Genomic DNA, 24,266 nt, shown 5'->3' on the forward strand with positions numbered 1-24,266 from the left:
GAAGGCCAAGATGCGGCCGTTAAAGGCCGAGATGGGCCCTTTTGGAGGCCGAGAGGTTGAGGTCGTTGAAAGCCGAGATGAGGCCTTTCAAGGCTGAGAAGGGGCCTTTGGAGGCTGAGAGGTTGTCACCGTTGAAGGCCGAGATGAGGCCTTTAAAGGCCGAGAAATTTAGGTTGTTGAAGGCCGAGAGGTTGAGGCCGTCGAAGGTCGAGATGAGTCCTTTCAAGGTTGAGATGGAGCCTTTGGAGGATGAAAAGTTGAGGCCGTTGAAGGCCCAGAGGCTGAGGCTGTTGAAGTCCGAGATGAGTCCTTCCAAGGCTGTGATGGGGCCTTTGGAGGCCAAGAGGTTGAGGTCGTTGAAGGTCAAGATGAGGCCTTTAAAGGCCGAGAGGTTGAGGTCGTTGAAGGCCGAGATAAGGCCTTTAAAGGCCGAGAGGTTGAGGCTGTTGAAGGCCGAGATAAGGCCTTTAAAGGCCGAGAAGCTGAGGTCGTTGAAGGCCGAGAGGTTGAGGCCGTTGAAGGCCGAGATGAGGCCTTTCAAGGCCAAAATTTTGGTTTTGGAGGCCGAGAAGCTGAGGTCGTTAAGGGCCGAGATGAGGCCTTTGGAGGCCGAGAAGCTGAGGCCGTTGAAGGCCGAGAAGCTGAGGCCGTTGAAGGCCGAGAGATTGAGGCCGTTGAAGGCCGAGATGAGGCCTTTCAAGGCTGAGATGAGGGCTTTCAAGGCTGAGATGAGGCCGTTGAAGGCCGAGATGAGGCCTTTGAAGACTAAGATGGGGCCTTCGGATGCCTAGAGGTTGAGGCCCTTGAAGGTCGATATGAGGCCTTTAAGGGCCGAGAGGTTGAGGCCGTTGAAGGCCGAGGTAAGGCCTTTAAAGGCCGAGAAGCTGAGGCCGTTGAAGGCCGAGAGGTTGAGGCTGTTGAAGGACGACATGAGACCTTTGAAGGCTAAAATGGGGCTTTTGGAGGCCAAGAAGCTGAGGTTGTTGAAGGTCGAGAGGTTGAGGCCGTTGAAGGCCGAGGTGAGGCCTTTCAAGGTTGAGATGGGGCCTTTGGAGGTCGAGAGGTCGAGGCCGTTGAAGGCCGAGATAGGGCCTTTGGAGGCCGAGAGGTTGAGGCCGTTGGAGGCTCAGATGAGGCCTTTCAAGGTTGAGATGGGGCCTTTGGAGGCCGAGAGGTTGAGGCAGTTGAAGGCCGAGAAGCTAAGGTCGTTGAAGGCTGAAAGGTTGAGGCTGTTGAAGGCCGAGATGAGGTCGTTGAAGGCTGAGATGAGACCTTTAATGGCCGAGATGGGGCCTTGGGAGGCCGAGATGTTAAGGTCGTTGAAGGCCGAGATGAGACCTTTAAAGGCTGAGATGACGACCTTTGGAGGTTGAGAGTTTGAGGCCGTTGAAGGCCGAGATGAGGCCTTTCAAGGTTGAGATAGGGCCTTTGGAGGCTGAGAGGTTTAGGTCGTTGAAGGCCGAGATAAGGCCTTTAAAGGCCGAGAAGCTGAGGTCGTTGAAAGCCGAGAGGTTGAGGTTGTTGAAGGCCGAGATGAGGCATTTCAGGGCCGAGAAGTTAAGGTCGGTGAGGCTGAGGCTGTTGAAGGCCGATATGGGTCTTTGGAGGCTGAGAAGCTAAGGTCGTTGAAGTAGGAGTTCCTATTGGGAACTCGTCGTTCATCGCTTGGCCAAGTTGACAAGAGTGAAACTTCGTTAATCAACTTGGGTTTTGATGCGTTCCATATGGTAGGGGTTCCTCTTGGGTACTTGTCGTTCACCGTTCGGCCAAGTCGACAAGAGTGAAACTCCATTTATCAACTTGGGTTTTAATGCGTTCCGGACAGTATTGGGAAGTCGCTATTCAACGTTCGGCAAAGTCGATAGGAGTGAAACTCCGTTCATTAACTTGGGTTTTTAAGCGTTCTAGACGGTAGGGGTTCCTTTTGGGAACTCACCATTCTTCACTCGGCCAAGTTGACAGGAGTTAAACTTCGTTCATCAACTTGGGTTTTGATACGTTACAGACGGTAGGGGTTCTTCTTGGGAACTCGCGGTTCACCGCCCGACCAAGTCGACAGGAGTGAAACTTCGTTCATCAACTTGGATTCTGATGCTCTCTAATCGAGATTCCTTTGGTGAAGATCCACGGTCGACAACCTTCTGTCGAGGATGGACACTTGGGGCCAAATGGTTGATCCTAGAGTTGGCTAAGTACCTGTGAAGCCATGATGGACGAGCAGTCTAGGCCGAATGGCCGAATGCTAAAGGCCGGATACATACCTTTGAGGTCGAAAAAGTACCAGTGAGACCGAACACATGATGGTTAAGGCCGAACACGTACTAGTGAGGCCAAACACATGATGTTTGAGGCCGAACACGTACTTGTGAGGCCGAATGCTTGATGCCATATTTGGCAACGAGGCTGAAAGGCCTAGCAGAGGAGGTCAAATGGTCGGATAGACGAGGGTGAGCGGATGAGTAGATGAGGCCGAGCGGATGAAGGCTGAAAGGTTGAGTTGACATCCTTTTGGGGTACCACTTACTGGTTCCTTCTGGCTCTACAATGAGGAATAATAGCTTGGCGCCACGGCAGGCACCAAAATGTTTCGATGGGGTTTGGAGGTCCCTTAAAATATTCCAATTTGTCTTGAAGACCGGACAGACCTTGAAGACTAGACAAGTTTGTTGAGGGTCAGATGGTTAGCTTAGTCTTCTTCATACTACAAGTTGTGCGTTCTCCCTTCTCCTTCTCCAAGCTGAGTGGGTTGACACCTGGTTTGTTCTCCCTCCTCATTCTTTAAGCCGGGCAGGCAGAAACTTGGTGTGTTCTCCCTCCTCCTTCTCCAAGCCGGGTGAGCGGGTACCTGTCAAAGGCACTCCTACACTCAAGTCAGTAAAATTGACCGAACGATTATCACAATAAGTGATGTATATGATGTACATAATGTGCAACGTGATCTGAAATCATACCTGGAACCTTTATTTATACCGATTGTAATATACTTTTACCATTCATTGCCTGATGACAGCCCAATCACATCTTAACCTCCATTAGGGGCTTTAGTGAGTTATTATCATTTATAGTCTGTGGTCGGCCAGTGTGGTTGGTATGGTGGTCAGTGGACTTGAATTGAATTAGTCATTATCATATATATATAGACATATACATACATATATATATATAGACATATACATACATACATATATAGACATATACATACATACATACATACATACACACACATATACATATATATATATATATATATATATATATATATATTACCCACTCTTTGAAATTATACATTAGAATTATTCTTTAAACCTTTTTTTTATTATAAAAATGAGTTTAATTCAATTCAAAATCTATTCAACTGACTAGTTTCATACTCCATATTTAAATAAAAACATTTACTTAGACCTATTTCTATCAAAATAGTTCAATCATAACATAAAGAATTACTTTACAAACAAAGTTCAAAATCTCATCCTCTTGCCTAGGATTGGCAAGGTAAAATTCGCTTAGGGTATTTAGTACCTGCGGGTAAAAGCTACCCGCAAGTAGCGGGTATTTTAATACCCGCTTGTTAATGGGTCAAATTCAGATATAACATTATTCGTAATCGCGAGTACTCGTTACCCGTTTAATTAGGTTTTTTTTTTTAACTTTTTAATTAGGTTTTCGTTTTTGAAAATTTGTTGTAAAATTGGGTCAAAGCCCAAATCTCTTTTAAGGTTTCTTCTTCAAATCTGAATAAGGAAAATGGAGTTGTCCCATTCCCCACTGAGCTTGCCGCCTTCTGCCACTTCCGTGGGTCACAGAGCAAAAGAGTTTCGTGACAGAAACGGACGAACTCATCTAAACTGAGGAGCTCCACCTCGCACTCAACCACCTCGGCCTCAAGTGCTTCGTCGACGAATGCCGACAGCGACAGATCGTCAACTTTGAGGAGTTCAAGACGATGATGATGACCTCTAAGAACTGCGACGCCACCAATGGCTCCGTCCATTAGTCTCAGTCGCCGATTCAAAATCCGCGATGTCTCTGGTGCCAACTTCCAAAGTATGATTTTTCTTTCTTTCCTTCTGGTGAATTGCTCTAGTGAAACACTGGACATAGATTGAATCTGAATCATGGTGGAAGAAGGATGTCTAGAGGAACGCGTGCGAACGAAGGAGTGAGCTGCTGGAGGAGGAGACAGTTGCTTCAAAACTAGGGTTTGTGAGTTATGATTCTGGATAAGAAAGGAGAATGGACTCTTGGGCAAGAATTTAGGCTTGGTGGAAAACGAGTATCCAATGGGTATCTGCAAGTTAAAAAAAATCCACAGATTTTTTTATGCAGGTATCCAGCAGGTAGCAAGACAGGTAACATATATGATTTTTAAATGCAGGTCGGATTGTGGGTAAACACTATCCATACCTTACCTGACCCGTTGTCATTCTACTCTTGCCACAACCTTATCATTGTCATCATAAACGTGAATCACTAGTATTTTAACTTTTACTATTGTTTTTACTTAAAGAAAACCTTTCCCCCGTAGCTAAATTTCGTAGACCAAGAAACACTAATACCCACATTAGATGTTACTTTGTCAAAGAAAAAAAGCATTGTTGTTAGATGTCCATATGATAAGTAATGATGTCTAAGTAGTAAGAGTTATATGTATATTAGATAAACTTAGTGTGTATCTTAGAACAATTTTACAGCCAAGAAAAATCTCCTTAATTCTTTTTAACTCAAAATTAATCAATTAGTATAAGATTTCACACACATTTAATCAATTTTGAAATAAAAACTGTAACAACGGACATATTAATTGATTAAGTAAAATATTAGTTGATTAAGTGAATGCAACTTGAAGCCAAGATCATTTTCTATATTAATTTATTAATTTGCAAATAGTCTATTAATATAATAAGGATTTAAAAAAAGTGGCTAAGACATGTTAATTGATTTATCTATTAACATAATCGATTAATACAAACTGATTTCAGTTTCTAAGTTTTGCAAAAAGCATTAATTAATTAAATCACTAATATAATAAGTTAATATTAATATTTGCCTTGCTTTTCTTTAAATTTTACATATTCTCTTACTTTAATTAAACACTTTGATATTTTAAAAAAAATTAATACTTGAGAGAGATTTAAGGGTGGCAAAAATCATTTTGATTTAAGAAGATTAACGATCGAAGGGTTTTTCTCTTTATTATCGATTTTAATTTTAATATTTTCAGTCAATTAATATCTTTCTTATATTTTTGTTTTGTATTTCCATTATTTGTGATCTAATTCACCTATATGATGTAATTAGGTGATAATTGTGTGTAGTATCACTTATTGATCTGAATCTTTGATTTAAAACATGCGTTACGTTTTGTGTGGAAGGTTTGTGTACAAGTTACAGTTTGTGAGATTCTTATTCTGGGGTTGGATTTAAGTTAGGAATTACTGAAACCTATATGAGAGGAACACTAACATTGAAAGAATTCGGAAGGGATAAAGAAAAGAATACAAGCTTTTGTTCTTAAATATATCTTCATTTTTCTTCTTACACCTCTCTCTTTATACTTTCTTCCGCAGTTCAAAAGCAAACAAAATGGACATAAATGGGTAATTATAGCATTTCATATTTTTAAACTTTGCAATTTTAAAATTATCATCTTTCATATAAATAATTTATTTCAATTTTGTATCTTATTTCTCCACAACAAATAATCATGAGATAACTTCTTTGTCCCCATGTTATTATTTTTATTATAATGCTCATTTTCCCTGCTAACAATGAAAATATAATTAAAATTTTCAATCAATATGAGATATGTTTTAAAATAATACTTGAAGGTTAATAAAATATTGGTACTTAATTTATTTTTTAAATTCCACAGAAAGACGAGACATACATGTATATTGGTACTTTTATTTTATTTATTAAGTCATATAAAAAAGCTTATTCACCTTGTTATTTGTAGATATTAGTTTCGTTTCATTCAAATAAAGTTTTTTTTACTATATAAAAACTTATTTTCTCTCTTAATTATTCGATTTGTTCAATATCAATTAAGTTTATTCGGATTCTAAACGTTTTTTTTTCTTTCAACATTTACAAAATTAATATCTTATAGTTTTTATAAAATTGTAATTATGTTTAATTATTTATTTTTTTATACATTTAAATTTCTTTCTTAATATTTGTTATTAAAAATAAAATGTGTCAGTTTTTACATTGAATCATTAATAGTATTATGTTTTTTTATGTATTTTTATTTTTCTATAAAAAAATTTAATTAATATTTAGAATAGAAAAATAGGAATAAAGCACAAATTTCATACTTATTTGAAATAGGCAAAAAAATGTATATGAGTTTTGTAATTGAAGGACAGGAAAGAATAGAATGAAAGTTAGAGGCTGCTCTATTGACATCTAAATGGGGTTGTTAATGTCTACCATTCATAACCATTTTTTCTTTTAGCTCTATTTTGGGTAGGTTTTCAAACTATTTTTAAAACTTAATTATTTAGTTCTATTTTCAATTAATTATTCATAAAAATAATAAAAGTGTAAAATTCATAAAGTTAAATGTATTTTAAAAATTATATTATTTTAATATAATAAAAATATTAATATATGTGAACAAGTGTATTTTAGGGGCAAATTAATTTAGGCAGTTATCTTCTTCATTACCTTTTTTAGACAAATTTTATCATTTAGATTTTATAATTGTCTTTTCAAATTTAGTTAACTACAACAATAAAATCATAAAAATTATTTACTTTTGAAAATTTTTTATAATTTACTTTAATAATTCAGTTTTTATTTCTTTTATCATAATGTAAACATAGACACATATATGAAAGTATATTTCTTCTAGTATATATCATATATTTTTGATAAAATAAATAGATTATTTGAATAATATTCATAATAATACTATTACTTTTAAATTGTTTTTATTTAATTGATTTTTTAAATATTTAATTTGATTTTCTTTATTAAATTAGTGTTAATGTTATTTAAAAAATGTTATGTATTAAAATTTAAATATTTTTTATTTTATAAATTTTTTTATTTTGATATGATATAAATTTTAAGATAGAAAATAATTTTAAATTTTAATACGTGAGACTTCTTGATATTAATGTCATCACTTGGAACATAAAGAGTTTTTTTAAAGAAAATAAAAACATAATTTAAAAAAAATATAAAATATAAAATAAATAAAATCTTAAATATAAAAATAAAATTATTAATTAAATTTTTATTATTTGATTTGTAGAGAGGATGAAGACTTATTTTCATCTATCCCTAGATATTAGGTTTCGTTTCATTCAAATAATTTATTTCTTTTTACTATATAAATTTTTATTTTTTCTCTTAATTATTGTTGAATATTCATTAAGTTTATTTGAATTCTAAAGGTTTATTTTTCCTTTCAATATTTACAAAAATAATAAAAGTTAAATTACTAATTAAATTTTTATTCTTTGATTGGAAGATGGGAGGAAGAACTTGATGCTTGGAGGAGACGTGGTGCACTGGAAAATATGGGCTGGCACAGGGAGGCCTTATATAATATAAGGGTGAGAATTTGTCATTAGCTAAGCAAGCTCACAGATTACTACACATAATATATATTATTGTATTATTATTATAGCATAATTATTATGTGATTGTATTAGTTATCAAAGTATTTTTTTTATTTATTTAAATATAACTACTGTAGTATTTACGTAGACAGTGTAACAATTTTGATATACTGTTCCACAGAAACACAAAAGTGAATAAAGTTTTAATATTTGAAATTGTTTTAATCATTTAAAGTTTTAATATTTATGGACAGTCGAAAAGTGAGGATCTTCTTCAGGGAGAAAGAGCTGCAATTACAGTTGAATTATGCGAAATGAAGAAAGTGCATCTTCAAGATTTACCAAATCTAAGAAAGTTTTCCTCAGGAAACACTCTTAAATGGTCATCCTTAGAGAATGTGGTTTTGAAGGACTGTCCCAAAGTGAAGAAGTTTGGTTTGGGAATGATAAAAGAATCAGAGTTAAAATCGATTCTAATAACAGAAAATGAAGAGCAAATTGACCCTCACACCAAGCTTCCATATCTTTTTGAATTATCGGTTAGTTCTTCTCTCTGATATGATATATATCGCAACATATATTTTTTTAGTCTGATATGATGAATTCTCAGAAAATGAATGCAGGATGACAAACTCTCACTCATTACTAATTACACTATATCTAACAATCGAGAGTTATATGAGATATTCAATAATCTTCAAAGTTCCCATTTCACCAACCTTCAAATTCTTCGGGTAAATAACTGTAATGGAGATAGATTGAAACATTTTCTTAATATATTATCAAGGAGGTCACACAAACTCCAAGTTATCAACATTCAAGACTGCTCACTATTTTGTTTTTGTTCTAAAAGAGGGACTGAATATGGCAAAATTTTCACACAGCTAAAGGAACTAAAATTAATAAAAGTCAACTTAACGTATATTTGGTTTCATGACAATCCAGAATTTCTTGACCTTGGAAACCTACAAATTTTACACATCATACATGTTTCCTCTCTCGAATATATATTTGAAGAGTATCCAGCGGAGAAGCTTCACCAACTTAAGGAATTAATTATACAAAAATGTGAAGCCTTACGTTCCGTTTTTTGGGAGGATCAATATTATAAAGCCTTATGTCCAAGAACTAACTTTCCATCACTGAGCAAATTGGAGTTTAAGTCTCTCCCAAGGTTGACACAAATCTATGATGGTCATTTAGAATTTCCAAGTCTAAAATATTTGATGATAGAAAAATGTCCAATTTTGACAAATTTCAATACTAGATCTGGAGATCCATATGAAACCCTTAGTACTGATGGAAAGTCTTTCTTTGAATTGAATGAGATTGTGTTTGACAATTATGATAACTTGGTTTGTGTNATTTATTCTGAGACACTAGAAGAATTGAGGAACTTGAAAAAACTTGTTCTGAGTCAGTGTAGGAAATTGAAAATAATATTTGATATTCATCAAGAAAAATCTTATTCCACACACCTTTTACAACAACTGTGTGAATTAGCTTTGATTCATCTTCCAAAGTTAACTTCCATAGTTAACAAACAAGTTTTCAGGTTCTACCAAAACCTAAAAATCCTACAAGTGAAGCAGTGTAAGTCTCTTACTATGCTACAAGTTCCTCTAAAACTAACAAATCTGGAAATTTGTGATTGTGAGGCATTGGATACAATTATTATCACTAAAGAAGAAGAAGAAGAGGAAGGAATGAGAGAGAAACTCACCTTTCATGAATTGAAGGATGTTTCTCTTGAAAATCTACCCAGTCTTTCTATTATCTTTCCTTCTATATCTGAATTTCCTTCCTTACAAACATTACAACTAGCAAATTGTTCTTCAATGATTTCTTTTATTGAAGATTCCAGAGCTCTTGAAGAATCATCTACAACAAATTACTTATTCCCAAGTCCAGTAAGTTTCAATCACAAACTATTTATAGTCTATTTTACATGCATGGACATCTCATGTTTTCCTCTTCTTGTTTCAGTAATATAAGTGCATGCCATGGTATTATGAAAAACTATCAACATAATATTGTTCATTCTACTTAGTTTCTAATTCNTCTATATGCAAGTAAGGTTAAATTACTACTTGTTTCTTGCAGTTGTTGGTGGAAAAATTGAAGATACTTTATGTGATCAATATGAATGTAGAGAAACTCTGGCATTGGAATTATCCGTCCAAATCATTCTGTGAACTTGAAAATCTAAGTTTGACCAACAACAACAAATTGTTGACTGCTATCTCCTCAAACATGGTCACAAGATTCAAGAATTTGAGAAAATTAACTTTGAACAAATGTGAATTATTGACAGAGGTATTTGATTTTGAAGATGNCAATCTTGATCATAAAATTCATGAAATACTTCCTCAACTAGAGGTGTTGGCATTGAGTAACCTAATCAAATTGAAGTATCTATGGAATAAGGAACCTCAAGTTTCATTTTTCTCAAATTTGGTATCAATTTACATTTTCTACTGTCACAGTCTCAAAAGTTTATTCTCACTTTCTTCAATAAAAAATCTTGGAAAACTCAAAATACTGAGATTGTGTAAATGTGATAAAATAGAAGAAGTCATATCTAGTCATATATCTCAAGATGAAAATGTATCCATCATTTTTCCCAAACTAGAATGTCTTGTAATGATGGATCTTCCCATGTTGGCTAGTTTCTATAGGCAAAGTACAACTTTATCTTTGCCTAAGTTGAAAAGAGTGAGGATGAGTAATATTCCAAAAATGAAAACATTTTCAAGAGGCATACTCATCACATCACTTCTAAGATCAATTTATGTAACATTTGTTAACAAAATCTGGTTTGGAAGCTTGAACAACACATTATCAAATCTCCATGACAACCCAGGTACTCAATATTACTATTGTACACGTACATTTAAATATTATAATATAATAATTATATAACATGTTTAAATAAATAAATTTGATATTGTTTATTTTTTAAAATATATGTATCTTAATATATATATATATATATATATATTGGCTTAAATTATTATATATTGTTTCTATTGAAGATATATTTTGCTATTTTTAATCAAGACCTAATGCTAATGTGCTTAAGAAAAGTTTTAGAGCCTAACTCTAAGTTTGTCTTTTTTGAATTTGCAGGATGTTGAAGGAAGAAAACTTAAAATCTCGTTATTAAGAAAATGATATTGAGTGAACGTTGTTCTTCATGAAATACTAAAAGAGTGATAATGACACAAGTGACGTCAAGATTACAAATAGGTAGATGTGGTCAATTTCATGTTATTGGTGTAATTATTTCACTAAAGTATATAAATTGGTGTATCTTTTTAATGACAAGTAATATGAAGTATTCAATTCAACAAGATCTAAACAAGAGTGCTTCGTTAACTTATGTTCCTGCTATATCATTTTCTCACCCAAAAATAGATCTTTTAAAGTCGTTACCAATTAGCATTAAATTGTTAAAAAAAAAAGAAACTAGAAGACTAAATTGCATCATATAAGAATTACTGGTGAATGAAATTTTTTGAAGTAATTAGAAGAGAAAAAATGTAATTAAGCATTATTCTATGTTAAAAGGTGTGAGAGTTGGTTCTTATTGCAAAGTAATCTACCTTCAGACAAGGAGAATTAACTCATAAGTGGGTTGGTTGGTTTTAAATGCACTAATAAATTTTGATCATTTTAAAGTTAGATTAGTATTTCAATGAACATGAAAAACAAAATTGTTCATAGTATTGTTCACTTATGTTACAACTACATTTTTACTTGAGAGACAATTAATGTACAAAACATAGCCAATAAAACACATATTGGTAACTTGAGAGACAACACTCATTACTCAATCTATAACTTGAAGTTTGAGCAAGAGATGAAATAATTATTTTTTGTTTGAAACTCTTTTAGTCTCTTTTTTAGATCGAAATTTTCAAACAAAGAATATGAATAAATTTTCTTTAAGTGACATAAATTTGGTCAGGTAAAATTAGGAATTACTCAAGTGGGGATTCATAACTTAAATAAGTGACCTTGTTTTATAAAGATAAATTGTTCAAATAAAAGTATCTCACTCAAACGACATATCTTCTGAACCAAAGACATAATGTGTATTCAACAACGTAAAAACAAAATAACTATTGTCACTGTCATTATAATGCTCTCACAACCCAAGCTGCATTAGCATACACTTATAATTTTTAAAGGCAAGTTCATTATCAATCATCAAGTAGATTACAAGAAATTAAGCTACATAAAAATGTTAGATGCAAAGGGAAGACCACATTTTCAGTATCTAATTCATCACCAAACAAATAAGAATATCAAATAGACAGTGATAATTTTAGATTTAGGACCCAGAATTACCGTGACTCTTCAATAACAGTGGATGCTTTTCTTCTTCACTAGCTTGGAAATCAGTATGCATAAGCATTTTGACCAGGAACGACAGTTGGGAATTCAATCAACTCTGGCTTACTGATGTATGAACTATACTTTAGACCATCTGGTGATGACGACCAGATAATATTGAAATCCACTGCTTTTGATTTATCATCAAAAGTCACCTGGAAATTAAGAGAGTTGTTATGGGGTGAATTGAAATAACAAAGAAATGGAATGATAGCTGAAACTCTAATTTACAGTTGCTGTTGCGGTTAGGGAAATTGCAGTTGCAGTCATTGTGACGGCTTCATTTCTGTTTAAGTGTAATGCAAATTCTAGAAGAATGGAGAAACTCCTAGGAAAAAAGAGTTAGAATGTAAATTGGACCTAAAAGATAAAAGCCCAAGACTAAAGAAGGCCCAAAACTAAAGAGGGTCCAAAATAAAATTCTAGAAATATCCTATCTAGAAGGATTCTAGAATGATATATAAAAATATCTAGGGATGCTTATCCATTAGATTTATCTAGATAAGTTTAGAATTGTAATAATGTTTTAGAAAACTCTAGAAGATGAATAATAACCCTTAGATTAATGTTGTGGTGGCAAGATCCTAACCATTGGTTAAGGAGGTGCCACTAGTATAAATAGGAGTGATTAGATCATTTGTAAGCAAGCCAAATAAGAAGCCAACATCTACAACAACTAAGACAACTACTACACTTCTTTCAACTACTACTTCTACATCCTACTATCTCTACATTTTCTCTACCTCATCAACTACTCCTTTCACAACCTCAATATACTAACAATTTCAGAGTGTTGTGAAATTATTATATGATTTCACCAAATGTAAAAATGAATTCCAGTTATTCTAATTATTATTAGTATATCTTTTATTTATAAGACTGTCAAATTTTAAGATTTTTCATCGTTTTCCACTATCAAATACCTCTCAACACTTCTGTAACCTTGGCCAGTGATGATGGAAGAACCTCATATGCTCCCTCCACGTACAAGCAATCATTACCAGATATCTAACGAAATGTTTGAACATCTAAGAATGTATTTCAAAAATTTATTTAAAGCCATAAGAAAAAAAAAAACAATGAAGCAATTTTTGAAAGTTACTATGTTATATATGTCTGTGCAAGGGAAATCAATCACAGTTAGCTTTGAGCACTGTACATCAACAATGCCCAGATATGACTTTCCATGCCGCCTACAAAAAAGCAAAACTTTGAATTAAATTACCAATTTGAACACAAATTTATAATAAAATTATAAAAATAATAAAAGTATTTCATGATGGAATAGTTGCATTTCTCTTTCTTTGTAGATAAAATGTTTGATTATACATTTTAATTTTTTTCTCCTTTAACAATGTGTTATTAATATGTAAAAAGTTACAGATTTCATTTGCAATTAAATGACTTTATTACTTTTTTTCCAATATTGGTTTGACAGTAATTATTGTCTTTTAATTAAGGACTACTCGCTATTAACTTATTAGTTATCTTGTAAGTTCATAATGAGTTGTCATCATTATGATGGATGAAAATCCTTATCTTAAATATTTTTGTGATAAAAACATGTTGGTTGGTGTCAAATATTGTGATAAGAGTTGGAGAATGAGCAACATACAACCAGCTTGGCCGAATGAAGAACAATGCCTTTTCTGAAGAATACCTATGGTTATTTTTTGAGGAGGGTTTTTCCTTTTTCAAATGAATGAATTTTTTTCATTTACTTTCAACTGTTTGGATGCTAGACTTTTGAGTTTGACTTTTGAACTCCGAAAAAAATTATGAATTATGGGGAGCTTTGGGGAAGTTAGCGCTTGTGATATGTTGTGGAGGTAAAGGTAATTGTTTATGTTGAGTGGATAAAAACTGGTTTAAGTTGAGTGGATATGAATATTGTTAAAGCTAGCTTGTCTGCATAAAACTCCTTATAAGAGTATTATGATTGAGGATTATGATGTCTTATGAGTTGTAATATCTTTCAACTTCCAATCAATATGGTAAATAACATTGGCTTATAGGAATTTTTAATATAATTTGCCTGTCTTATGTTCATTGCTGGCACTAAGTATGATCTAGAATAGAAGATGCACTGACACTTCTTTTCTGCTTTGCTTAATCTGTTATTTTACTAATCTATGCAGATGATATGACCCATAGTGAGGCTGATGAACTTTGCATGGAGGACCTGCTAAAATCACTAGGGATGCTTTCCGGTGAAAGTGAATATGCATCAAAACTTGAACTTTGCTCAAAGTTGTTGAAGGGTATTGATGTGGATGGTATCGTTCCAGCCAAAAAGGTTAGTTTGAGTCAATGTGACTGTCATTTAGAATTTGCTTTTGGTTTATACTAATTGTCATTGTGTTATATTAATTATCCATATTTTTTAAAGGTTGTGCGTTATTGTTTATGTGCCTAAACTTTGAAGATCCATTCATTAGATAAGAGCAATTGTTGTCTATGGAGCTAAGCAAAGCATTCATGCTACTGGAAGCGTTACTGGCTGCATGGGAATCAAGGTTTGGTTTCTATTATTGGGCTTTCATCTGATATATTTCTTGCTTACGCTGGAATGCTCTCAATTTTCTCTTGTTTTGTTCATTGTTTTATCACTATATTAAAAGAATGAATGTAATTCCTGGAGTGGTGTTAAGTTATGGTAGCATTGGATGTTTATTAGTAGTTTAACTAATTGTATAAGTAGTTTAATTTACTATTATGTTTGCCATATATGAATTGTATTATTTATTTATGACTATTAGACATTTTATAAATTTAATTCAAAAATTTTGTAATATTACAATATATTTGACTTTTAAATGTGAATGGCTTGTGTAATATGATCTTGCTAATGGGAGCTCACTTTACATACTTAATAGCCAAGTATCAGAATATGAAAATTTATTTTGTCTCTCCTACCGAGGTTAAAATGAAGGTAACTGCTGCAAATTCTGGTTATGCCATGCCAAGTATACGACACAAGTAGTTCTAAAATGTTTTTTGTTTTATCATAGGATGATATAAAAGAGTATTTGACATCAAAGGGAGTGGAATGGGAAGAAAGTGTTGATTTGATGGAAGTGGCTTCTAANTGTGACGTGGTTTATCAAACTCGTATTCAGAGAGAAATATTCGGAGAGAACATTGATCTTCTTACATATAGAAATCATTTAGCTTGAAACTTATGTATTATTTTTGATAAATGTTGAAAAATTTCAGTAAATTATATCTTCTATTAAATAGTTGTAAATGTTTCATCTATTAAATGGTTTTATGTTGAGTTATGTTGGCTTTTATCAGTTAACTTGTAACTATTAGATGCAGATGCTAAATCGTTTACTTTTTTTTTTTATAAAATCATAAATTACATACGAATTATATACGAATTTTTCCGTATGTAATTATATACGAATTTTATATACGGATATTTCCGTATGTAATTACATACGGATTTTTTCATATATAATTATATACGGACATACCCAAATATAACGTATTTATGCCTCTTTTATAAATAGATATAATTCAATCAATCAAAGATAAAAAATATAAAATTATAAACTTAAACTAAACCTAAGTAATGTTCAACAACAAAAATAAGTCTTGCTAGTTCCCCTTTTGCAGAAGATAAGTTGTCCACTCTTGCCTTAGCTGCTTTATGGTGTCTTCGGGTAAAGGAGATAAATTGTTGAAGCACTACACAATTAAGAAATATTGATTATGGTTTGATATATGTTTTCAAAAGTATTAATTGATTTCTGATGTTTTCAAAGTAAGCATGATTATTACCTCATTCCAGTTATCTGTAATGCCAGCTCGAATGATGGTCTTAATCCAAGACATCACATAGTACCCACATTCCCATGTTTCTAGCTGTCTGTTACACTAAAATGACAAACTAAATATAGTCAATAATTAAGATCATTGAATAACACAGTAAATGAATTAAAACTATAAATGCATTAAACCTTTGGATACAAGACTTGATTTGGCTGACCTCGAGATTTACCCATAACTCTATTTACATTAAAACACAAAGTAATATTAATATAAGTATCAAATCATAAAAAATTAAGGCTGACATAAATTTAAAAGTCATTTTTGGCGAAACACTTACCCTTGAAGAATGGTTTTCAAGTCATTTTTTATCTTCCTTTGCAGTGAACAGAAGAATAAAACTATACTTTTGTTGGGAATGAGGACCAACAGCTGCCAATGCGCCCTGTTTGGAACATCATAAATAATTAGTAAACTAATTAAGTAAACTTTAATTACCTTTTACATAAAACAACACATACCCATCAATGTATGACACAAGGTATATGTCTCTGTTTGACTCAGCCATCCATGTTTGCAAATAATTTTGTTTCGTTTCAACTGTGTTTCCACAACGTTGAATGGTCTGAGGTTCAACAAATCTGTAAACGGAAGCCCGACCTTGGTCTACAATGACTATGTCTATGTACCCATAACAACAAAGTTAACTTGTTACAAAGTAGGAATCTAAATTAAAATATTATGGTAGACAAAATTAACTATCTTACATGCACCAGAGTTGAATAATGGAAATATTCAACATCTTGTCTCCCGCAATGATCTCCGATACATCATTGAATGTGATATATACTGGCATATGGAGGGGGGGGAGATCAAATACTATTAAATCCCAGTATATTTGTCTTGATCCTTTGTTGAACCTGGGAATGTTTGACAATAGTTTTGCTATGGGATCATTCTCCGCTTCAGCCATGTCATCACCATCATCATATTCAGGTATTGGTGCGTCATGCATCGGCTGCTATTGAGGACATGTGAACTGAAATAACATTTTCAAAGTTATGAACAAATATTTTTAAATGATAATATATAATTAGTAATGATAAAAATATTATACATGTTGTGTAGTAATGTGTGTGATAACCAATGTTCTAGGCCAGGCTAAAAAACTTCGTATGGCCTCCCCCACAAATTGAACTTCTAGAGTGGGTACAGGCACCTGAGCCTGGGGATCCTGACCCTCGTCAATCATGACACGCACGTGCTGGGGTGATATGGGAACACCATGAATAGTCTAGCCTCCCTCAACTACTCATCTGACAGTCACAATGCGTGCGGGATCCCCATCAACCAACAAGTCATACTAACCAATGAAGTCAGTAGGTTCAACAGTAGAGCAGGATCCTTTGGTGTTGGCAGGAGGTGGTGTGGGAGTTTTAGTGGGCACACCCAGGGTTCCCTACGTCATGGATTGCAGCTTCTCTTCAAGCACTCTTTGTATTTGTTTTTGTTCTTCTAGCTGCTCATTGAATAGTTGCTCCATTTGACGAATTCTTTGTTCCCACTGAAGATCCATCTGCCTCAATGCCTCCTGATTCGTTGATTGAGTTGTTTTCTATATAGGGCCAAAGTAGTCACAAAGACCAATCGACCCAGGAACTGCACGTACACGTCCTGGGTGCTCCGGTTTTCCAATGGTCTTGGTTAATATGTCCTCCCTACTTTGGGGAGTAAATGTTCCCTGTGTCTGTTGCTCCACCAACTCATCCTGCACATTAAAAAAATTATGTTACTTAAATTGCAAGATATGATAAAAACACAATCAAACAATGTTTACAATTTCAACTTACAATTCTCTATGAGATCAATACGGCTGAGGCAGATGTCATGTTCCCATCTGATTTCGTCCGAGCAGCCTTCCACATCTCGTACCTTGTAGGTGGAGCTAGGTCTGGGGACTCAAGCCTCAACTCATCCGCTCGACTCTTTCTAAGTTTCTTCTCCAGTTTCGCATAACCACCTTGTGATAACACATGTGGTGCATCATTTAGCCTTTACCTTTCTTGGGTGGTTAACCTTTTGTGCTGTAAAACCATTTTTATGCATAACTATATAATAATAAAAACTACTTTGAAGACGTTGTTGGTTAAGATAAATACCTTCAATTCCTCAATTTCTCTAGATTGACGAAATTGCGTCCGTTCTTCTTCTGTTAAGGAATAATGCTGAGATGGATTCTCATGTTGTCTTTTTCCAAATACATACAGACGTGTCAGCCTTGTCTTGAAATCCCTCCATTTCTTACATATTTGTGATAAGACTTTCTTCCTCATGTCCAGTGTGTTTGGAACATCATATTTGAGCTGTTTAAAACAAGGAACGTGTGAATGACATAATAAGATCAAAGAAGTATATAAGGAAATTATTTTTAAGTAACCATACCTGAACATCTTTCCATAAGAGGTTTTTCTCGACCTCTGGGACGTCATCCCAAGTTGGATGAAGGATAGATACATGGGTTTTGGCTATCTTACCCAGATAACTACTAAATCTATCAGCATTTGGCCCTGATGCCACACCAGTTCTGGGATCAATCTCAAGATGTCTCCTCTGCCCAGGAACCTGTCCGGATGTCGCTTCTGGCAAACGTGTCACTCCTCGTGTACGTCTGCTCTATCCTAATGTTGAGTCTGAGGTCGACATACCTGAAAAACAAGGTTAGTATGAACTGAAATTGAAATTTTCATCTGAATAAAATTTCATATAAAGTTTAAACAAAAAACAAGACGTTACTTATTAAGATATTGTTTTTTCCCGGATCCCTTCATCGTGATCACTACGAATTGCATGTATGACATCGGCAACGTCATCAACTGAGTCTTCAATGGGTCTTGATGTGCCACATGTTGTCTCAAGTATATCAAGAGATTCTTCATCATCAAACCCGTGCATGTTTTTTCTTTCCAAAACCACTAACCATTTTTCATTCGCTGGACCATTGACGTAAAATATTTGCCTTGCTTGACTAGCCATAAGAAATGGTTCATCAGTGAAACTCATCTTTTTAAGATCTACTAATGTGAATCCAGAGTCATCTGTAATGATTCCAGAATTTATATCAACCCATTTACACTTAAAAACGGTTACTCTAAACCTCACATAATCCACCTTCCATATTTTTTGTATTACTCCAAAAAAACTAATTGATGCAATGATTGGATTTTTGTCTTTAGAACTAGAGAAGTGCACTGACTCAGCTTTTAGTGTAACCCTACTATTTTGAACTCTACTTTTATCATATTCTTCCTTTGTTTGAAAAGAAATATTGTTAATATAGTACCCACCATATTTAATTACATCTGTGTTCGACCCCTGAGATAACCTCAAGTTTCAGAAACATCTGGAGTCGCATAAATCTTTTTCTTAAACAATGTAAGAAGGTTTTGACATGTTCATTAAGATGCCATTTTTCACTCATTCTTAGGTGTGATGCCTTTATTTCATTAATGTGTTCAGAAATGTAAGGAATAACATCACCAGTGTTGTTTAAGATGTACAAATTAGATTGATCAACTTCTTTTCTACTCACACTTTGAATCCTCACACCACGACCCTTACCTTCTTTCATGTATGCTCTTGGTTAGACCCATTGGTTCACAACTTGGCATGCAAGCTGAACAAAATTCAATGGCTTCTTCTGCAATGTATCACTCTATGATTGAAGCTTATGGTCTATACTGATTCTTGACATATCCCTTTAAGATTTTCATGTATCTTTCAATAGGATACATCCACCTTAGGTAAATCGGCCCACATATTCGAATTTATCGGACTAGATAAATGATCAAATGAACCATGATATCAAAAAAAGGTGGAAAATGCATCTTTAATTCACATAGTAGTCTTATTCCTTCATTTTCCAATTGATCTAAACATCGAGGGTCAACAACTTTCTTGCAAATGGCACTAAAGAACAAACACAGACGTGTCGGAATACGCCTAATAGAAGGAGGTAATATGCCTCGAATAACAATTGGTAACAATTGTTGCATCAATATATGACAATCATGAGACTTTAAACCAACTAACTTTAGCTCTTGCATATAAACAAGGTTACTAATATTAGAAGAATAACCTTGTGGAACCTTCACACATCTTAAAGAGTTACAAAAACTTTGTTTTTCTTTTTTAGAAATAGTATGACAGGCTAGGGGCATATAAGTGCATCTTCCTATTGTCTGTGGGTTTAACTATGTTCGGATTCCCATTTAAGCCAAATCTTGTCTTGCTTTTATTCCACCTTTGGTCTTCCCTTTCACGTTTAATAAAGTTCCGATGAAACTGTCATAAACATTTTTTTCTATGTGCATCACATCAATACAATGTCTAACATCAAGTTTAGACCAATAAGGAAGATTGAAAAATATTGATCGTTTCTTCCAAACATATTTTGCAGATGTACTTTTACGATGTTTTCCGAATACAATGTCAATGTTTTTGACTTCGTTGTACACCTCTTCACCATTTTGGGGTCTGCACACAACCTTATCCTCGACACTTCCATTGAATGCTTTTTTCAATCTACGATAAGGGTGATTGCGAGGAAGGAATTTCCGATGTCTTGTATAAACCGTCTTCTGACCATGCTTCAATTGAAGGTAACTAGTGTTTTCTTCACAAATTGGACATGCAAAATGTCGTTTAACACTATAACCGCTCAAGTTTCCATAGCCTGGGAAATCATTTATAGTGCAAAACAACATTGCACGCAAATGGAAATTCTCTTCAACATCTGAATCAAACACTTCGACACCTTCTTCCACAACATTTCAAATCATCAATTAAATGTTTCAAGTAAACATCAATGTCATTGCCAGGTTGATTAGGACCAGATATCATCATTGACAACATGACATATTTTCTCTTCATGCACAACAAAGGCGAAAGATTGTATATCATCAACATAACTAGCCATGAATTATGTTTGCTACTTAAGTTCCCGTACGGATTCATACCATCAACTGCAAGTGCAAGTCTTAAGTTTCATGGATCTGCACCAAATTCTGGAAATGTTTCATCGATCTTCTTCCACTGTGGTGAATCTGTTGGGTGTTAAAGAAGATTATCCCATTTTCTTCCTAGAACGTGCCATATAAGGTTCTTTGCATCTTCCTTAACAGAGAACTTACATTTGAACCTAGGTATTATAGGCAAATACCACATGACCTTACCAGGTGCACCATCATTACCTTCTTCAGTAGTGTTTTTGTTAGATTTCTTTTTAAAATGGCTTAAACCACATGTTGGACAATACTTAGCGAAACAAACTCCTTGATGTACAAAACACAATCATTGGGTCAACCATGTATCTTCTGATATTCAAGACCCATTGGACATAAAACTTTTTTGGCCTCGTAATTTCGAATAGGAAGAGTATTATTTTCTAGAAGCATCTCCTTTAGCATCTCCAACAACTCCGTGAAACTTTTATCGGTCCATCCGTTCCTTTCTTTTAAACTAAACAACTTCAAAATTGTAGACAATCGTGTAAAGTTCGTGCAACCTGGGTACAACGGTTGCTCTAAATCATTGATAAGAGAATCGTACAAATTAGCTCTTCCAAAGTTATTTTAACCAACATCACGTATAATGTCCTCTAAATGATCACTCATCCATTCTTCCACATAATTTGTTCGTCGTGATGTCATAGGCTAGTCCAGTACTTCTCCATCCCAAGTCCAAATGGTATACTTTCTCGTTATGCCGAACATGAATTGATGATCATGCAAATTGCCTAAGTCTTGTCGTATTTGATTAAGACAACGAACACAAGGACAAAAATATGTCCCGTTCACAGACTTTGCATTTTCTTTCACATATTGCAAGAACACCGAAACACCCTTCTCATATTCTTCAGAGATGCGACGTGCATTCATCCAGCTTCGATCCATACTATGTTCGTAACATAGTTCATCAGTATAAAATTCTTAACTCTCACAAGGTTAGGCCCTACCCATTCAGGAAAAATATTTTTCATAAATTGCTAAGACATGTGCAAAGAAGTCTACATCATAAATTTGATAAAATCTCGGCAGCATTCCGCATTGGTCTCCGAAATACACGAAATGAGAGTAGTCACAAGAATGACCACAATCAAATATGCATCTGGAGAACAACACAAATAATGAACCAAAATTTCATCAGTCTTATGCATAAACTCCAACGTACATGTTATAGCAAATTTATGAAAAATAATTTTCCCAAATTGTCCAATCGGACAATTTAAAATTTAATACAAACAAGTAAAAGATTAATCGTTTGTGTTAAATTTCAAACGAGAACTAAGTTTCACTTAGTGATTTGATACTTATAATCTAACATGCTAATTATAATAACATAGGTAAACTATATAACATGCATATTCAAAATCCGATAACAAATGCATACCAAAAAGCCAAAAACATGCAAACACAAAAGCCAATAACATGCATACACAAAAGACAGTAACACACATACAATAAAAGTTTTGAACAAAGAAGCTAACCTTTTTAGTAGATTAAAACAGCAATGGAGGGAAATGGAGGACTGCACGCCAAGAAATGTAGGCCACAAAAGGGTCAAAAATGTCGCCCAAGAACATGCCACAAACTGCACCAAAACGCAACGAAAACGAATTTTAATCGGTTCAAATGGAAGATATTTCATCAAAGAGTAACTTAATTGGAGTAAAAGTGAATTTAAATGGTCCAAAAGAGAGAAAACATACCTGGAAAGCAATGTCGCAAGAGAAAAGCGCGAGGAAGAAGACATGAATAGTGGTAACTGCTTGCGGGTTCGCGTTCTAAGTATAAAGTTCTATAGATGTCGGTTAAGCTTTTCAACTGACGTCTATGACATTATAGACAACGGTGCTCTCACTAATTTGACGTCTTTATGATTTAAATAATAATAATGGCGGGACTTAAAGCTTTAAGTCCTGCATCGACACTAAACTCTTCTATGACATTATTACAATTCACCTAACTGTCAGGGTATAGACGTTAGTTCTCAATGGCGTTGACGTCTATATGGCGGTACATTAATTACATGCACCAACCTGTCAGGACATAGACGTCGGCGCTCAACTAACCAACGTCTAAATGGCGACTATTGACCTTCCTGGCAGAACTATAGACGTCTCTTGTTCTGTGGCGACGTCTAAAGAGGAGTATAGACGTCGGTGTGGTCGTACTCGACTTCCATATGGTGATTATTCATCTTCTTACAGACCCTTTAGACGTCCATGTGCAGTGAGCCCGACGTCTGTAGAGTTTTAGACGTCGGTTATCCAGGTAACAGACGTCTCCTCATCTGGGTTATTTACGATTTTTCCGCCTATCATCATATTACGTCAGTGCACCCGCAAACCGACGTCAATGAGGTGACATTAAACAGCGTTTTTCCACTAGTGAATACTATAAACTTAAGTTAATATAATATATTAATATAGTATAATGTAGATTTATTTGAAGATATAAAAAGGTGGGAATTACGTAAGCTTATACCTTATATTATTTATTATTATATATAAGAAAAAACAAAAGGGAAGAAAGTTTTAGTTTTACTTTGGAATTTTGTTCCATAGGTGATGGGTCAATAGTTTAAAAGAAAAAAAAAATGATGATATATAAAGGAGTGGGAGTGGATCTAACGAGGAAAGATGAGAGAAATTTGTATGATTCTCACGTCCCAACATTTTTGCATAAGAGAGGAAGTGGTGTTTTCTTTAATAATGGGTCCCACGATGTTAATGGAGAGATAAAGAGAATTTATTAGGTGTTTTCATGCATGTAGTCCAGTAGCTTGAAATTGTGTTGTTTGGATTAAAAAAAAATTAGGATGATAGGTAAGTGTGGATGGGTCCCACTACTCCTAAAAGAGAAAATATTAAATGAATTAAGATTAGTGTTGGTTTATAAAGTACCAATTGTAACATGATTAATGGTGTATATGGTGAGCTTTATGTAATATATATTGTGTCTTTGTATTAGATTACTTTAAATTAATTATGTTGGTGTTTCAAAAACTTGCTTTGATGAAAATATGTATATGTTAATAATCTTTCGGAAGCATGATGGGATTTGTGTCATAAATGTTGTAATTTGTTATTGAGGATGTGTATTGATCATACATGGTTGGTTTGTATTACTTTTCTTGTGATGAGTGAGCAATGTATGTTAATGAGAATGTATATTTATTATGATGCAAAAAGACGATAATTTGGAAGTGATGACTCTACGACCGTATGATGTGGGAAGATGATGGTATTGATGACTTTTTTGGTCATGTGATGCGAGAAAAAGATTCTCTCGGTCGTGTGATGCGCGAAGGTAGTTGTAGTGATGTCTCTTTTGGCCGTGTGATGCGGGAAACAGATTCTCTTCGACCGTGTGATGCGGGAAGATGATGGTAGTGATGACTCTTTTGGCCATGTGATGCGGGAAAGAGATTCTCTTTGACTGTGTGATGCTGGCAGATAGTTGT

General features: G+C 34.2%; 1 protein-coding gene and 1 long non-coding RNA gene across 2 annotated transcripts; one reads left to right on the top strand and one right to left on the bottom strand.

Moving 5' to 3' along the window:
• The first annotated feature begins 5,547 nt into the window (after nt 1–5,547).
• Nucleotides 5,548–9,809, top strand: LOC111240885. The gene is made up of 5 exons (XM_022776862.1): nt 5,548–5,597; nt 7,481–7,565; nt 7,826–8,110; nt 9,429–9,481; nt 9,675–9,809. Exons 1-5 carry the CDS (start codon nt 5,584–5,586, stop codon nt 9,691–9,693), a joined length of 456 nt encoding a protein of 151 aa, XP_022632583.1. The 5' UTR covers nt 5,548–5,583; the 3' UTR covers nt 9,694–9,809.
• A 6,746-nt stretch (nt 9,810–16,555) lies between these two features.
• On the bottom strand, nt 16,556–22,804 carry LOC111240884. Its single transcript, XR_002666514.1, has 6 exons — nt 22,510–22,804; nt 22,288–22,391; nt 18,186–18,448; nt 17,903–18,106; nt 17,594–17,827; nt 16,556–17,511 (listed from the first exon to the last, which is right to left on the bottom strand). It is a non-coding gene; the product is annotated as an uncharacterized LOC111240884 (long non-coding RNA).
• Between the last annotated feature and the right edge of the window lie 1,462 nt (nt 22,805–24,266).

Source organism: Vigna radiata, unplaced genomic scaffold (genome assembly GCF_000741045.1).
Source record: "Vigna radiata var. radiata cultivar VC1973A unplaced genomic scaffold, Vradiata_ver6 scaffold_381, whole genome shotgun sequence".
In the NCBI taxonomy this organism is placed as follows: domain Eukaryota; kingdom Viridiplantae; phylum Streptophyta; class Magnoliopsida; order Fabales; family Fabaceae; genus Vigna; species Vigna radiata.